The sequence below is a fragment of the Lupinus angustifolius genome, chromosome LG05, assembly GCF_001865875.1.
Source record: "Lupinus angustifolius cultivar Tanjil chromosome LG05, LupAngTanjil_v1.0, whole genome shotgun sequence".
NCBI classification, from domain to species: Eukaryota; Viridiplantae; Streptophyta; class Magnoliopsida; order Fabales; family Fabaceae; genus Lupinus; species Lupinus angustifolius.
The window spans coordinates 25,928,297-25,946,021 of record NC_032013.1 but is presented as its reverse complement, the minus strand read 5'-3'; the positions used below and the strand labels follow the sequence as shown (position 1 = coordinate 25,946,021).

At 33.6% G+C, this 17,725-nt stretch overlaps 4 protein-coding genes across 4 annotated transcripts; 1 reads left to right on the top strand and 3 right to left on the bottom strand.

Annotated features, from left to right (window-relative positions):
- Nucleotides 215–3,186, top strand: LOC109348409 (ABC transporter G family member 20-like). The gene is made up of 2 exons (XM_019588834.1): nt 215–1,990; nt 2,572–3,186. The coding sequence occupies exons 1-2, from the start codon at nt 271–273 to the stop codon at nt 3,036–3,038; spliced, it is 2,187 nt and encodes a 728-aa protein (XP_019444379.1). The 5' UTR covers nt 215–270; the 3' UTR covers nt 3,039–3,186.
- On the bottom strand, nt 3,313–5,892 carry LOC109348408. The gene is made up of 4 exons (XM_019588833.1): nt 5,665–5,892; nt 5,270–5,445; nt 4,392–4,590; nt 3,313–3,814 (listed from the first exon to the last, which is right to left on the bottom strand). The coding sequence occupies exons 1-4, from the start codon at nt 5,723–5,725 to the stop codon at nt 3,570–3,572; spliced, it is 681 nt and encodes a 226-aa protein (XP_019444378.1). The 5' UTR covers nt 5,726–5,892; the 3' UTR covers nt 3,313–3,569.
- LOC109348407 (protein ALUMINUM SENSITIVE 3) lies at nt 7,713–9,632 on the bottom strand. The gene is made up of 3 exons (XM_019588832.1): nt 9,287–9,632; nt 8,207–8,452; nt 7,713–8,115 (listed from the first exon to the last, which is right to left on the bottom strand). The coding sequence occupies exons 1-3, from the start codon at nt 9,605–9,607 to the stop codon at nt 7,804–7,806; spliced, it is 879 nt and encodes a 292-aa protein (XP_019444377.1). The 5' UTR covers nt 9,608–9,632; the 3' UTR covers nt 7,713–7,803.
- LOC109348403 lies at nt 12,664–17,655 on the bottom strand. Its single transcript, XM_019588827.1, has 5 exons — nt 17,450–17,655; nt 17,131–17,211; nt 16,142–16,276; nt 16,008–16,068; nt 12,664–13,525 (listed from the first exon to the last, which is right to left on the bottom strand). Exons 1-5 carry the CDS (start codon nt 17,638–17,640, stop codon nt 12,845–12,847), a joined length of 1,149 nt encoding a protein of 382 aa, XP_019444372.1. The 5' UTR covers nt 17,641–17,655; the 3' UTR covers nt 12,664–12,844.

Sequence of the window (17,725 nt, the reverse complement as noted above, 5' to 3'; positions counted from 1 at the left end):
ATGTGACAACATTAGACCAGGAGAGATTTCTATTACTCACGCTTCATGCAATAAAGTGGAGAGATCAAATATCTTGAACGGTGTCCAATTATATGCGTAAGGTCAATCTGAATATTGTTTTTATTCATGTGATAATATATCATTTAACTTATACGAGAATGAGACAGCATTGAAAATCGAAGAATAAGTTGTGTGTTTGAACTCCCTATAAAAGCACCCCAAACTCTTACTTCTCTTATATGTCTAAAACCCCATACTCAACTCTCATCCATGGCTGTCACCCATGAAAACAGACTCTCCTTCTTTAACCAATCCATGGAACTTGTCCAACCTCAATCCAGAACCCTTGGTGAACTCCTTAAACGCGTTGAAGATGCTCAAAACGACACCAACATTCTCCATTCTCACCATGTTCTTAACCTTCCACCTTCTCACTCTTTCATCTTATCATTCACCAACTTAACCTATTCTATCAAACTCCGACGTAAAATCACCTTCTCCCCAATCTTCTCACCAAACCATTCGCTTCAAAACGATGTCGTTGAACCCAAACACAACTGCACCACGAAAACCCTACTCAACGGTATCTCCGGCGAGGCCAAAGACGGCGAGATTATGGCGGTTCTCGGCGCTAGTGGCTCTGGGAAATCTACTCTTATTGACGCACTTGCTGATCGTATCTCTAAGGAGAGTCTCAAGGGAACGGTTACGTTAAACGGTGACGTTGTGGATTCGAGTTTGTTGAAGGTGATATCAGCTTATGTTATGCAAGATGATCTTCTTTTCCCTATGCTAACTGTTGAAGAAACTCTTATGTTCTCTGCGGAGTTTCGGTTACCTCGTTCTTTATCGAAATCGAAGAAAAAGGCGCGAGTTCAAGCCCTAATTGACCAACTCGGTCTCCGGAATGCGGCGACGACCGTTATCGGAGATGAAGGGCATCGCGGCGTTTCCGGCGGAGAACGCCGACGTGTATCAATCGGAATAGACATAATTCACGATCCGATAATTCTCTTCCTAGATGAACCTACCTCCGGACTAGACTCCACAAGCGCATTCATGGTGGTGAAGGTTCTTCAGCGAATCGCTCAGAGCGGAAGCATTGTGGTCATGTCAATTCATCAACCTAGTTACAGAATTCTAGGTCTATTAGACCGTTTGATTTTCCTCTCTCACGGCGAAACCGTTTTCAGCGGCTCTCCGGCGATAATCCCTGTGTTTTTCTCCGAGTTCGGTCACCCGATCCCAGAGAACGAAAACCGCACCGAGTTCGCATTAGATCTAATCCGCGAACTGGAAGAATCACCAAACGGCACAACAAACTTAGTAAATTTCAACAAAACATTCCAATTGAAAACCAAAACACCTTCATCAAAGTCACCAATTCCAAATCTATCCCTAAAAGACGCCATCAGTGCAAGCATATCCAGGGGTAAATTAGTCTCAGGAGCACCAACCACCACAACAACAACAACAACACTAACCTCAAACGAAACCACGCCGGTTGAAGCGTTCGCAAATCCATTCTGGTTAGAAATGCTAGTAATAGCAAAAAGATCGCTAACAAATTCGCGACGAATGCCAGAATTATTCGGAATTCGTATGGGTGCAGTTCTCGTGACAGGAGCAATATTAGCAACGATATTTTGGAAGCTTGATAATTCCCCAAAAGGTGTTCAAGAAAGGTTAGGGTTATTCGCGTTTGCAATGTCAACAACATTTTACACATGTGCTGAAGCAATACCAGTATTTCTACAAGAACGTTACATTTTCATGAGAGAAACTGCGTACAATGCTTATCGTCGTTCTTCTTACGTCTTGGCTCATTCTATTATCTCTTTGCCTGCGTTGGCGTTTCTTTCTTTTGCGTTTGCTGCAACTACTTTTTGGGCCGTGGGCCTTGCTGGTGGGCCTTCTGGCTTTTTCTTTTACTTCCTCACCATCTTTGCTTCTTTCTGGGCCGGAAGCTCATTTGTCACCTTTCTTTCAGGTATAATAATATAACTTATCTCCTTTAGCCAATAAAAGTATGATATGTGTATTATTTTGTTTAGTTTTAAAAATACTTTTATAAAAAATAATTAAATATGATACATGTCATGATTCTAGTGGCCGCAATGAGATAATTTATCCCCTTATATTATATTTTATATATATATATATATATTTTCAATTTGCTGCCTATAGGGAATAAAATGAAAATAATTACTTCTTATTATTGAGGCCAAAAAACTAAATGTTATGGTCTCTAGATAGGAAAATGATATGATGTCCCAAATGTTGTCCGAACTATGGTCTGAGACATTATTTGCTTGTTCGGCAAGATGTGACAATTATTTTTAAGAGAAAAAGATGGATAGTGTAAGAGTTTTATATACAATACATGATGGTGGATAATACACTGTATGAATATAGATCTTTACATTGTTAATGTATAAATGTTACACTTTATTTTTAACTGTTCTCTATGGTGTAATAATAACTGTAAACATGGAAGGAGTATATGAAAAACAATTGTAATGTATAAGAAGTAAATATTTGGGTATTGTTTGATGTTTTGACTATACTCAGGTGTTGTGTCTCACGTGATGCTGGGTTTCACTGTGGTAGTTGCAATTTTAGCATACTTTCTTCTCTTCAGCGGGTTCTTCATCAGTAGGAACAGGATCCCTCCATATTGGATATGGTTCCATTACTTATCCCTAGTGAAGTACCCTTATGAAGCTGTTTTACAAAACGAGTTTAATATTAACCCACCAACATGTTTCGTGAGAGGGATTCAGATATTTGATGGCACTCCATTGGGTTTAGTACCATTGGAGCTGAAGATGGAGTTGTTGAAGAGTTTGAGTAAGGTGTTGGGTATTAATATTACAAGCTCTACATGTGTCACTACAGGAGCAGATATATTGCAGCAACAAGGGATAACTCAACTCAACAAATGGAATTGCTTGTGGGTCACGGTTGCATGGGGCTTCTTCTTTAGATTTCTCTTTTATTTGGCATTACTCTTAGGGAGCAAGAACAAGAGAAGGTAGATGAATGCTGCATTGTTTGTCTCCATCATTAATGGAATAATTGGCAAATTAGAATGCTTTTGTCATTATTATTGTTAATTATTAGATCACTGTTTTGGGGTACTAGGGTAAAAGCATATTAGTACTTGTGTTTTTTTCTATAAGGGAACAAAATGTATTGCTATCTTTTTTTTTTTTGCTTATTTATTATTTACCATCATAAAAGAGAATGTCAAATTCTAGTTTTACATACTACATATAAATATTACTCAAGATTCAAAATAAGCTCTTCTCATGGATAAAATCTTTGCATCCATTGTATTAGTGGTACACTAAAAAATCCTTTGAGCAACATATCAGATAGTTTTACACAATACTGCAATAGAGTTATATATCATGTGGTATAGACAGGTAACTAACTATGAACAATAACATATTACTTTTGACATTGATAAAATGTAAAAGTTGAATATCAAACCAGAAATTCTGTTCTCATCCGTTTTGATAAACAAAATTGTGAGGTAAACCTCTACTGTACAAGTAGAATTTTGTCTACATCATAGTGCCAAGGCCTAGCTCATCCTCAATGTCGTCTCCGTCTTCGAATAACTTTAAAAACCGAGCCTGATCTTGCTCCCTCTTCTTCTTTTGCCAGTACTTAAATGCTCTCACTGCTCCCACAATGACTATAGCTGAGACCAAAACACTTAACACGACCACAATCACTATATGAACTGTTTTTCTATTATCCTTCCCGTCTGGTGTAGCGATACCAATACCGGAGGTAGAAGTAGAACCTACACATAAACACAATTATCATTTCAAACATATAAAATTGCAGATATTATTTACCAATTGCCAGTAGGTGACAGATTATAGAGTCACACATGCATAGAAAAATAAAATCCGCAAAGCCCTTTGGGGGTTGCAGTCTTTAATGTTATGCAATAAACTTATGACATGAAATAATAATTTAGAAAATATCATGGAGGTTTGTTCAGAAGTTCAAGCGGAACAAAACTAATTCAGGCATGCCAAGTAATTCCCTTGATCCACAAGAACATAATAAATCAACATCAAAAAGAAAAGTTTCAGACCTAAGGTACTAATATTGAAGATAATTAGCATACAAGTATGAATGTTAAGAAACATAAGCCTATGTACTTTCTTATTTCTTTTTTAACATAAACCCATTGAAATGTAAGCACTCTAATTAGAGAATGAAAAGAAACATCAAAATTGAAATTAATTACTTTTGACAACTACTTTTAGTCAATAACACATTGCAGTATTCCATTACACAGTTTGGCTGCAAGGTCTACTAGAATAAAAGCTGTAAAAGAAATTTTCAAGGAAAAAAGTTGAAAGACTTACCCCCAGCCAAAGATAAGCACTCTGGGCACAGAAAAGTAGCATTAAATTCCTTTTCCTTGACCCGTACATATTTTCCATCAGGAGCAGTAAAATCAGAAGGGCAAAACTCCCATTCGTCAAACACATCATCTGAAAGAAGACGATCTTCCTCGTATAATCCACATCGCTTGCATTTTTTACTTGAAAAATTAGTCAAAGGCTGGAAGCACAGAGCAAAATCTCATTAGTGGCTTCAAATAGTAACATTTGCCAAGCAACATGAATTTAATGACAAAGCTTCAAATGTTATTCAAATGGTTGCATGAAAATTATATCCTTATAATCCTATGAGCTAGTTGCCTGTCCTTTGGCCACAAGACATACACATACCTTGGTGACTAGGTTAAAAAAATGACATAAACAATTAAACAACAACAACAACCAAACTTCTCGTCAAAAAGTGGGGTCCGCTACAAGGAAAAGTGACGTCATAATATTCTACCATAGATCATGTCTATAGGAAAACCATTTATATCAAAATCCTTATTAATGGTTTTGTCTCTTCCTCTACTTCTAACAACTGATCTACCCTCCTCATTTCTACAATTCTTCTCCGCGCATGCCCGAACGACCTAATGCGAGATTCTCCATCTTTTCTATAATAAGCGATACCTCAGCCTTTTCTCTAATGCATTCATTTACAATCCAATCATATCCAGTGTCAATGTATCCACTTATCCAATACAACATTCTCATCTCTAATGCATTCAGTTTCATATATCATTACAAGTTTTATAGCAATGCGATAAAGTTTTCCCTTAAGCTCAAGTGATACTCTTCTAAAGACATAAACAGTTCATGAAAAAAGAAAAAAAGCAAAGATAGTAAATATAAGGAACCTGCCAAGACTCTTCACTCTTGAAAGAATAAAAGGTACGCTTTTTCTTAACATCAGGCAATACGGTTTTGTTCTCATCTTTGCATTTGAAATACACAGTTGGAGTAGCTTTTAACCACTCATGGGTTGTAAATATCTCCATTGAACTTAACGTCACATCTGCACTTAATATCAATCCTGAACAAACCCAAATAAAAAAAATCAAACTTTATCATAAAAATCACATATTTCAATCTCGTAATAAAACAAAACCACCATAACTGAACAAATTTAACATACCCCTTCCATTAAGAATACAACTTTCAGCTAAATAAGCGTAAAAATCGTATTTTTTTTATAGATATGTTATGTCACAAATAAAAAAATAACAAAAAAAAGATTTTTTTTGTTTATTACCTGGAAGATAGGTGAAGAATATGCAGGTGATTAAATGAAGATGATAATTGCGAACCGTCATGGCAAGACAAATTAGGTATACGCAGCGATCAATTCCAAAATGTTGAATGAATAGGGAAATTAGGTTTAGAGGTTATGGTACGTTAAACGTTGAAACGACGACGTTTAAGGGGGTTTAGAGAGGGGAATGGGATAAAAAAGTTGAGCAGGAACAGCAATGTATAATTGGAATCTCATCTGTAACATACGCAACGTGCGCATTACGCACCCACCTGCCACGTCATTATTCTATCTTCTTTATTGGCGGGAATCCAAAAATTGTTTGTTTTGTTACCAATACAACATATTTAGAAATAAATATATTTATATTTTTTGTTGGTATATTTAGAAATAATATTAATATGATTTTATTGGTTGTGTTACTATGTCTACATACAAATATTTTTCTTTTATGCTTTAATTCTTAACAAACATAAAAATATAAGAGAGTCGAAAATATTGAGTCTAGCCCTATTGCTTAGAAGATTCTTTGTAATGAAGACTAAATCTTGCATCTTGCTTAAGAGTAAACAAATATTTATCATTTGAACGAACCATTCATTGGTTAATTTAATATAATATTATGTCCTTTTAAGTTAATTGACGATTCTTACTAATTTATATATATATATATATATACTCACTTTAGTTATCATCTTACACTTTTCAGATGGTCAAAGCTAACCTGTGAATTATCTCTTTTAGATGGTTAAAGCTAACCTGCAAACTATGGGATGGTTCGCATGTATGCGAAATAATTATCAGTGGTTGGATCAATTGTCTTGAAATCTCAGCCATTAATTTTCAACAAGTAACTGAGTAGATAGTTTAATAAAGAAAATGTCTTGCAGCATACAATTAAAATATTCATGTTTACCAAATGAGCTACAAGGCACTTTGTTTATTAAACGTACTCATAAGTCGTATTATGGCAACCTGACTTTCATTCATGACTTTATTTTTCACACAGAAGTCGTGAACACTTTTCACGACTTCTATAAATTTTATTTTTATATAGAAGTCATGGATGTCTTTCACGACTTTCATGCATGAGATTTTTTCCCTTTACTAGAAGTCATTTTTGGCCATCATGAATTCTATCTAAAGTCGTATAATGCCACAACGACTACTAAAAGGTGCACAAAACGATAACCAATTACCAAAAAATTTCATCCAATGACTATAAAGCAGTTCGCTTCAAAACAAACTAATATACTGTTCAAAGGCCCTTCCAGATTCATTCCCAAACTTCCATTTAGTTTTCTTAAACAAATACGAATGCTTATTCTTTGTTTTATTGTCTACTTAAACAGTCACTGATATTTGGCTCCCATAACTATAAGGTGAGATAAGGGTTACGGAGATCATGTAATAAATTGATTAAAAATTTACAATACATTCTATGAAATCAGAATATTAAAATTATTCTAGAATAGAGATTTATCAGTAGTTTTTTTTTGAAGATTTGTATAATTCCAATTACAACTTTTATCCTTTCTATAGTAACTAAAATGGTGGGTATCTCATAGCTATAGGCAGATAAGTCAAAACTTTTATATTCTTCAATCTTTATATATATTTATATCAATTTGGGTTGGGCTTATCTATTTCTTTATTCATGTATATCTAATGCTATTGGATACTGCAATAGAATACCAATTTGGTACCTATCATATTCATCAACTTGTGCTGCTAAATGCTGTAATGAGAATGTTTCCTCAGTGGATTCATCTCTTATGCTAAGTCAACCACATAGCTTAAGAGTTCCATTCTCTGTCCCCAATGAAAAGTTTGAGGAGAATATTTTTGGTATAAATTCATTTATGGCTTTCTCTTTTCCTCCATAATATTGTTTTGTGGATGCAAAATATGATCATTAGGTAGGAGTCTCGTATACCAAACTGTGCTTTAACGTAATCTGATGCAACCAGATCATTATGATTGAAAATACAATATAATAGAAGGATGATACAGTTATGGAGAATAGCGCATATGGAAGATTAGAGAATTGCAAGTGAATAGACAGAGAATTTGATATTATATATCACTATAAAGAGTAACTAAATCTTAGCACAAGTTTATGCTATATCAAAATTCAAGTCAAATTGAGAAGACTTTAGTTTCCAACTGATAAGCCTTAGTGAAAAATGCTGGCCAACATAAATATGTAGCCATTATGCTACTAATAGTTGATGCACCAATCATCATATTCATTACCACAATTTGTAGTTGAATTGCTTCTAAGGGAGAAGCTCCTCCCATAATAAGACCAGTCATTGCACCAGGAAGAGAGATTAAACCCACAGTTTTGGTGTTATCCACAACAGGAGAAAGTGCTATGATCAATGCCCTTTTCACTTGTTCATGTGTAGCTTGTCTTGGTGTTGCACCAAGAGCCAATGCTGTCTCAACCTGTAACATTAAACCAAGTTCATCATTGGAAAATTCAAAAACTTTGCTTGGTCATTAAAAATATCATTTTTTTTCATAGGCAATGGCATACCAAGTTCATTTGAACTTTAATGTCGTCGCGGAGTCTTTTCATGGTTACTCCGGTTACGGTCATCGAGTTACCAACCATCATTCCTGCTACAGGGATAATGTATCTTGGAGTGAAAGGGAACACATTCAGCAACACTAGTACACACAAGGTCACCGTTGTTCCGGTTAGAATTGAAGCACCAGCAACAAGCTTCGAACGAGGTACGTGTTTCGCACGCTGCCCTGCTGTATAACCAGCAATAGAAACCTGCAAAGGAAAAACACATTATAGTAAACATCAAATAAAACTACTTGTAATAGAGTCACTCACTTTATAATCCTAGGATGAAATATTTGACATCATATCATGTGTGTGTGATTGTTTTGTCCTAGGCCAAAGGTGATGATTATGTAAAGTAAAATCTTCCTCAAAGTTGTACTCTTGAACCAAAGGATTGGTAATCATATAAAATGGTTCTCAAAATGGAAATTCTGGGATTGAAACATTTCATCTCAAGTACAAGCCATTTTACTATAACCAACCAAGGAATATGAGTGTGTAAATGTCTTTAACTCAAATTTTGATTAAAAATCCAATTTTTAGTTTAAACAGCTTTAAGCCAAATAATACAAATTCATCAAGTTATCTATAAAAAGTAGCTAAATATTGAAACTCAATTTCCACCATATTCTGCTATATCAAAAGCTCTGCTTTGAGGGAGAAGAGTGGTTCAAAGTTCAAAACATTGAATCCTGTAAAGTTAAAAGTTACTCATGTCTAATGTTTTTGGTTTTCCACAAGTATCCTCGCACCGGAGGCAATCTTGTCCGAGCCGCGAACATACACAGGTATGTGGTGCTAACTCTCCCAGCGGGTATTTTTTTCATTCACAAGACTCGAACTCGAGGACTTGCTTAAGGGGAATGAAACATGTAATATATGTCTAATTTGATAAAAATGTATAGATATTTCAGTTCATCAAATCAAATAATATAAGCATAGGTATCCTCTTTAAGAAAAAGAATGAAAAGAGGCCATTATGTATTGAATCAAATGAAAATGAATGAAAGAGTTAAGAAAGAATAAAGGAAGAGAAATTACCATGAAAAGATATGCTAGAAGGATCCATCCAGAGTTATCTTGATTGAAAATGAACTGCAATACAAAGCCAATAATAGATAGCTGAATAAATGCTCTCAAAATTGCAACAACCATTTCTACTTCCATCCCAAGTTTCTGTGAGAAAGACAAGGCCATAGCCAAAAACACCACCACTGTAGCTGCCACTGGCTTCACCATGCCCTTCATAAATTCAACCAACCATGTCAAATCCATGTCCCCAAATGGAAGAACTTGTTGCTGAACAAAGGTGTAGTTCTGGTGTGGCATGGTTTTCAAGATCATAGATTCCATGTTAATCATTATATGCTAGGTATAATATAAAGTATGAACTAGTATGTGTATATATATGTATATAAGGATGTTATAGTCAGAAAAGACCTTCACCAGAATGTGAATTATCTAGTGTAGTCACTAATACTTTGTCTGTTCATCATTTTTGGCATTTTCTAATGTTAGTACTTAGGAATCACATGCGCATGGCTTTATTATTAAGAATATTAATGTTTCTAATCATGAAAATGGATATTTGTTAGTATTTTTCACTCATGAAATGAAATTTAAAGCAGAATTTGAGCTTAAATATGATTAAACTTTCTTCAATGTCTCTTGTGAAAACATGGTATAGTTTTATAAAATTAAATGAATGAAGTCTTTATTGAAAAACTAAAAAACTTTGAGTTTAATTTATTGAATGCAACACTTTCTTTAAAAATAAAATAAAAATGACTATTTTAGTAGCATTTAGCTTCTCTATGGTAATCAAATATGAGGAGAAATACAATTTTCTTAATTTAAAATTTTTTTTGTTGAAAAATAACTTAAAATCGTAACTATTACAATTTTATTTGTATCATGTGTCATAGTACTTAATTCTTCGGTATTAGATGTGATCTATTTCAGTAATGTTGTGTTAGTTTTAAAAAAATAGAAACTATGTTTTGAATCTTTAGTTTTATAATTACATTAGCATCAAAGAAAAAGTTTTTATTGAAGAACCGTTAACTAATAGCTTCATTTTTTATTCCTTTTTAAATATTATTTGAAGGACAATCTTTTTGTACTCTTTAAAACTTAAATAGAGTAACATGATTATTAAACTATTACCCATTTAGATATGACACACATGATGAATAGTTGAGTCCTTGACCTTGAGATTAGGGATTTATTGTCTTTCACCATAAGGTAGGGTCACCCTTACACACACAAAAATAATAAATTATTATGCAATTTGATTAATTTAATATAAAAAGTGAACAAACATGTTCTGACACTAACTGAACGAACGTACGACCGAGGACGGTAGCAATAAAGGAAGTGATTAGTTAGGACATGTCCTACTGTCCTTGGCATTAATGGGGACGGTTCACATTGTTCTCACACAAATCTTGTTACCTTTTTTGTTTTTATCGGATTTATTATTCTTTTCGATTTTTTGATTTCAATGTATAGATTTATATATAATTAATATATTATTTATTTTAAAATATCAATAATAATATAATATTAATTATGAATGATGTAATAATAAATAAATGTCAATTTTCTATAATAAAATTTGGTAATTGAATTTGTGGTAAACCGGTAGTGGGTATTTGACCAATATTCATCTAATGTCCATGTTCCTAGTTATCGTGGTTTTGTTGTTGTAAGGTCCTTTTAAGGAGTACATCTGTTGTCCTATAAAGTATACTATTTCATGTGTCATTGTTTATGATTGGTTAAAAATATATATTTAAATTAAAATTTTAATAATTGATTATTGTTTTCATCACTCAGAAGCAGTGACACATAAAGTAGTACAATGTTTTAGGAGAGTATATGTCCGTCCCGTTTTTAAGGAGAGTATATGTCCATCCCGTTTTTAAGGGTATCATACCTTTGCTTTCAGTGACCAGAATAATAATAAAATTTTAATAATCACGTCATTCATGACATCACTGCTAATTACTATGTCATGTTTTATTTGTCATTATTAACCTTTAGTGATTCTTTTTTTGATAGTATTCTCACATTTGAGATAATCATGTTTAATCAGGAATATTTACAAGTATGTGATGCTAACTGTTATAATGAATATTTTTTCATTTATATGATTCAAACCTGAGACTTTGCTTAAGAAGAGTTAACTATGTAGTACTTTAACCAACATCGATTCTTTACTTGTTTGGTTTTTTATTTCTTTCTTAAAGTTGATTTTGTTTTTGCAGACTTTTTAACGGTTAGTGTGCAACTTGGTTGGTTATAGTGAAAGCTATGAAGAGTAGTTTTTGCGTTTCGATTGAAAGTTTACATTAAATGGAGTATCTCCTTGTATAAGGAGATAAGTTATCTCCTCCTGCCAGTGAAATTATGACATGTGTCATGTTTCGTCATTTTCTATAAAAATATTTTTAAAAATAAAAAAATAGCACACATGTCACATTTTTACTGGCTAGAGGAGATAAGTTATCTCCTTATATAAGGAGATACATTATTCTCTAAATTTTAATATAAACTTCTACATGCAAGTTTTCAAATATAGACCATTTCATTTGAAACATTCTACTAAATCAAGTTTATCTAAAGTCATACACAAACTTTACCTCAGACCCATCAATTTAAAGCACTGAATTTCATTTCGTTTCAACTTTGAAGAATGTTTCCAATAAGTTTCATGTTATCAACAAGTTACCCTAGGAAAATAAAAAATAAAAAAATTCCAACAATGTTTTTTCTCTTAAACAAACATTGACATAGGATTCCCCGTTTCCCATTGAGAATGATTTGCAACTTTATCCATTGCCATTTTGTTATACCCTTAACAATGGTACAAAGAATAAGCCACCAAGTATTTTCCACCCACAATTTGATACAAACATTGACATAGGCTTCCCCGTTCCCCGGGTTCGAGTCTCGTGGATGGAAAAAATGCATGTTGGGAGAGTTAACCCCACATACCTGTGAATGTTTCCGGCTCGGATACCTGTTGGAAACCAAAAAAAAGATTCACCAAATAGTCCGAATATACTTTTATCCACTCACATAATCTACTGAGACATCAGCATTTGTAGTTATGTGATTACATTTACATAACAGAACATTAGTGAATGTTGTTGAAAGCATCATAGTAATACAATCCACCAAATAGACAAGTACAAAACAATATCAACCAATACTTTCAAACCTCATTGTCAATGTTGTAAAAAACAAAACAAAAGTAAAAAGAGTTTGATATCTATGATATTGTACGAGTTTTTTACACTGCTAATGCATTATTCACCATTCATATGTTAATCATCACATAATATAATGCAAATGAATCATAGATAATTAACTTGACTGTCTAAAAAAACTCTTGCATACATATTAAATCATAATAAAAAACAATATCAATCAAATTTAATAACACAACAAACTTTAGAATTTCCTGAGGGACCAATTCCTCAACAGGACTACAAAACAACAATAACCCCACTGATATAACATTTCTTTAGTTTCTATCAGCACTAATTTCCCAGTACTGGTGTTACATAACTCATATCTACAAATTACAAATCCCTAAATTTTAAAGTAAAGCCTCTCTTTATATGGAAGTATGGTGTACTTTCCTTTTGTTGTCCTTTTGATTTGGGGATTTTCTGAAAGATCTATATTCTTCCCTGCATTACCAGCAGATTTCTTATTTTCCTTAAGAACCCTCTTTGCCAATTTTTTAAGCGGAACCTTACCATCCGAAGGAACAAGCAACTCTTCTAACTCCACCCAATCAAGATCTTCAGACTCACCATCTTCATATAGAACCCTGTACCACTTTTCAAACTTTGTTACCTCGCCTGCATAATATCGTCCCTCGAACCACTTTCGAACTTTCCTCCCTACCAACCATTTACCCAAACCAGAAGGCCCATGCGTTTCAGCAGCGCTTGAAGCATCACCACAAGGAAGAGTTTTGTTGCTGGGAATTATGTCTGCTACCTCATTAATTACAATAGCAGACTCGGCACTGGAAGCGTCGCCAGGAGGAATATTGTCATTGTTGCCAATTATGTCAGGCACTCCATCAATTACAATAGCAGGGTCAGCACTTGAAGCATCACCAGGAAAAATAGTGCTGTTGCTGGCAATTATATCAGGCACCCCCTCAATTACACTAATGGGATCTCCACCAGCGCTTAATGCTGCAGCATTTGATTCCAGATGATTTCCTTTCTCGTCCATTTCAGAATCTTTCCGAGAAACCTACCGTAATATACAATACGACTAATTAAATACGAAATGATAATCTATGTCAACACTCTACATTCTACAGCATTATGGATATTGTAGCTCAGATCATGATTCATAACACTGGGAAACAAAATCAATCAAAGAAAGCGCATAGAAAATTAATCAAAGGACTGAACAAACCATATAGTACATTAGAAAAAACAAAATTAATCAAAGAACGTTCGATCCTCGGAATTACTTTCGCCACACTCTTCTAATCCTATAAGAGATTTCACACTTCCACTTCCTGCAAAATTGCATCATTCCAGAGCCTAGACAGATTTTTCTAACATATTTACAACTTTATGTACAACATTGAATAATTTTAATACAAAAAAAAAAGCATGTATGGTTCAATTAATAAGAACAACCTCAGATTATTTAAATCAACCAAATCACAATTTTATTTTCCTTTCACAATAAGAGCCTGAAACCTTCTTAGATGAGGTTGATATTCTTCAATTACAATAAACATAATTATACATTATTTACAAAAACATTCAAATTGCAATTAGAGTGAGTTATTAACATAAATACAAAAAAAGTGAGTTATTTTTGTAATTGATGTGAATAAAATGAAAAGAACGTAATAATTGAAAGGAACCTGGTAAGAAATTGAGATAGGTGAGTGTAACGGAAGCTGCAAATGTAGAAGAAGACCTAACTCAAGTTTAAACGCTGCGTTCCACGTAATGCAGTCCTTTTCTCTTTTTATATTCGTAATTTTCTTAAACGTTGCGTTTTACTTAGTTAGGTGCTATTCCTTTCTTTGCAATGTTTTTTTTGGCACATATTTGATAGAATATGATGTTTGAGTGGGGATTTTAATATTATGTTTTAGAAATAATTGTGAGGGTAATCTATTTTCTTGCAATCATATATGTCATTTAGAATTTATACAATCAAATAGAGAAAAAAAACTATAAATTATAAATTAAATTGTCTATTAAACATGATTCTTTTATATAAATAAATATAAAAAATAAAGTCATTATTTCAACATTATGATAATAGAAAATTTATTTAATATGTAGTAATAATTGTTTAATCAATATAACATTACATTATAATATATTTATGTTACTTTATATATATATATATAAGGATTTAGGACGGAATTTTGGGTCTAAATATCTTGTTATTTAGATTTAGATTTGTTCAATGAATTCTTAAAACTTTCAGTCCCAATTAACAGTGATTCTAAAAGCATGGACCCAGATCCACCATTACAATATCAGCCACCAGGTCCGTAATTTCATCTTTATGTTTGAGAGCCATTTTCAAATTTGATTATTATATATTTCCTTGATATAATATATATTTTTGGGAATAAAATTATTTTTTTAGATGTTATTGATTGAAAATCAAAGGTTAAACAAAGGAGGTTATAAAAGTCATTTCATACTTTCTATGGTAATCCAACATTCACAATTTTATATTCTCGCGATGTTACTTTTATGAGTAATTCCTTTCATATATTTTATGAAACATGAACATAGATAGGATAAACGCAATTGTGAAAGAATAAGCTAATGAGATCATTGGCAAAGAAAGTTATTGTGAATTGTGGTGTGGCTTTGCTTATCACAAGAAGCATGTGAGATAGAGATTTGCTTTCAGTTCTAGCTTTTCAATTTTGGGATTTGGTCATACTCTTTTCTTGTGTTTTTCTCTTCCTACATTTTTTGATGAATTTGTAGTTTGACCTTTGATTCATGTGAGGCAATATCTGAACTTGTTCGTTGATAAATAGAACAAGGCCTTAGCCTATACCAATAGTAACTACTAACTAGATTAACGAACGGTATATTAACAAAAATCAAATAGTCGAAAAAAATTAAACTATCGGTATTTAGCATTGCAAAAATCCGCTAATTATCAGGTAGACATCTAATGTCCCAAAACATAATCATTGACACATTGAGTGACACACATTGTGGGACAACAGATGTGCTCCACTAATTATCAAGGTAGATTAAGTAACACTAAGAATATGGCATTGATTTACCCAAGCCAACACCAAAAAAACAAAATAAAGCTTTTTAACACCATTTGAATCTTTGCCATGACTTAGAGAAAGGTGTCACTTCAAAAATGAGAGATGGAGGCCACTCTGAGAACTTGAACTGTTAAAAAGCTAGAACTACAGAAAAGTTGAAGGAAAAAGTTGTCAAATAAAAGGAAATAATATCACAAATCAGGTTAGTTAAATTTGAGATATGTAATTAACCAAAAGACCATTTATTTATTTGGAATAAGAACTTGCAGAATAAGGTAACTTACAAGAAAATTTCCTACAACAAAAGATGCAATCTTCCATTCAATCTCCTCCTCCGGCTTTGCCTGCAATAACCGTGTTCTAGTATAGAACCGGAAAACATATTAGTCAACACAAGAATAAACTTTTTTCACCTTCCTATTAGTCAAAGTATTGGAAGTGACCAAAGGGGCTTACTGGCTCAATGCTTCCCTCGCCATTAACTTGTGATAAGGAACCTGATGATGGATTCGAAAACCTGGGAGGAGAGAACAGAGATTTTATAAGATACAATATGAAAGTGGGTGAAACAAAATACAATATGAAACTACCTGAGCGCCCTTGCTTTCCTTTTATCTTCCTCCACAGGGTCAGCAGTGGCCTTTGAAGCTGGTGAAAACCTGGCAAGCCGAGCTTTCTTCTTTGCCTCCTCTTCAGCAGTTGTGGTTGGACCGGGCACCCCAAACCTGTGAAGCAGGATTGGTAATAGTGTTCAGTTATATTTGCAGTGCAAAAAGCCATGATTTAGGGGCCATTTGTTTAGGATTCTCAAAAAAACTGATTCTCCAAAATCAATTTTGGCAAAAACGTTTTCCTAATTAGCTTCCCCTAAAAGCTGAATTTCAGCTTTTTTCATATGAAGGTTTTTAGTAAAGCACTAAGGCCCAACCAAACAAGCTATAAATGTTAAAAGTGATTCTTCAAGTTAGTATGTTTGCAACATTCTTGAAGGGATTATAAGTTAGCTATAGTAGTGAAAAAACTTGCAAGAACTAAGCTAGTAGTCAACAAGCTTCTTTGACCAAAAATAAGCTAGTAGCCTTGTTTAGTAAGGGCTTTGATTGGCAGTTGGCACAACTAGCAGATAAGCTAGGTAAAGACTTATAAGTTAGGTGGAAGGTTATAAGTTAGCTGAAGCTTATAAGCTAGGAGCGGAATTGGCAGCTGATAAGCTAGTTGGTTGAATTAGAAATGTTTAGTGATATTAGTTCATAAGCGAGATGGTTGAAATGGAACCGTTTGGTAATATTAGCAGATAAGCTAGCTAATAAGTGTAAAATGAAATAAGCCCATAGCTCATAAGCTATCTCATGGAGCTGATCAAATACGAGCTTATAAGTAACTTATTGAAATAAGCCCTTATGCAAGGTATCTTGCTAGTTGACTAGCTTATAAGCTCATTAATGGTCTCTTTATGGGTTATAAGCTATGATCTTTTCAGTCATTTACACTTTACTTGACCAATTAACTTCACCAAACACTTCCAAAATAATAGCCATAACCTTAATATAAGAAATTAGAAAAGTTGAAAAGTGAAAACCTCTCTGCCCTAGCCTTTCTCTTCAGTTCCTCTGCATTTGATGTCTCTGATCCCTGTGTTGTAGAACTAGTGATGCCAAACCTGAAATAAACACAAAAATCAATTTCAGCATTACATTACTTTATTCTATTCAAAACTAAATGATACCCTAATACAATATCTAATTAGTTTTTAAAGGGAGAGATAATGTGAATCACTGAATGTATATTAGATAAGGAAAAATAATTTAAGATTGAAATGGAGAGATATTGAATTAAAAAATTGGAACCCCAATGTTATGAAATAAAAACCCTGATTTTGTATAGAGAAAAGGTTCAACCTTTCAGCTCGGGAATTACGCTTCTCTTTCTCAGACAATTGGAGAGTAATCCCAAATCGCTCAGCACGGCGATTCTTCTTGTCTGCATCAGAAAGCGAGGAATCGTTCCCGGAATCGGAAGCAAGTGCCAGAGCTGGATTGGATTCGTCGGCGGCGGCGTTGGGAGGGTTGTTGGTGGTGGTGGTAGCCATTGGAAAGTGGAATTGGAAGAGAATGAAAGACCGCGGGAGATTTTTATGTTCAATCTCACAACTCTTAATAAATGGATACATGACT

Excerpts from the sequence above, each read along its gene's own strand:
- LOC109348403 (XM_019588827.1), bottom strand. The coding sequence starts at position 17,640 with ATGGCTACCACCACCACCAACAACCCTCCCAACGCCGCCGCCGACGAA. Across the intron at positions 17,212-17,449 it reads CGTAATTCCCGAGCTGAAAG|GTTTGGCATCACTAGTTCTA; the intron begins GTTGAACCTTTT and ends TGTTTATTTCAG. Across the intron at positions 13,526-16,007 it reads GCGAGGGAAGCATTGAGCCA|GTTTCTCGGAAAGATTCTGA; the intron begins GTAAGCCCCTTT and ends ATATTACGGTAG.
- LOC109348407 (XM_019588832.1), bottom strand. The coding sequence starts at position 9,607 with ATGATTAACATGGAATCTATGATCTTGAAAACCATGCCACACCAGAAC. Across the intron at positions 8,453-9,286 it reads TTCTAGCATATCTTTTCATG|GTTTCTATTGCTGGTTATAC; the intron begins GTAATTTCTCTT and ends TTTCCTTTGCAG. Across the intron at positions 8,116-8,206 it reads TTAAAGTTCAAATGAACTTG|GTTGAGACAGCATTGGCTCT; the intron begins GTATGCCATTGC and ends TTAATGTTACAG.
- LOC109348409 (XM_019588834.1), top strand. The coding sequence starts at position 271 with ATGGCTGTCACCCATGAAAACAGACTCTCCTTCTTTAACCAATCCATG. Across the intron at positions 1,991-2,571 it reads ATTTGTCACCTTTCTTTCAG|GTGTTGTGTCTCACGTGATG; the intron begins GTATAATAATAT and ends GACTATACTCAG.
- LOC109348408 (XM_019588833.1), bottom strand. The coding sequence starts at position 5,725 with ATGACGGTTCGCAATTATCATCTTCATTTAATCACCTGCATATTCTTC. Across the intron at positions 5,446-5,664 it reads ATTCTTCACCTATCTTCCAG|GATTGATATTAAGTGCAGAT; the intron begins GTAATAAACAAA and ends GGGTTTGTTCAG. Across the intron at positions 3,815-4,391 it reads GTGCTTATCTTTGGCTGGGG|GTTCTACTTCTACCTCCGGT; the intron begins GTAAGTCTTTCA and ends GTTTATGTGTAG.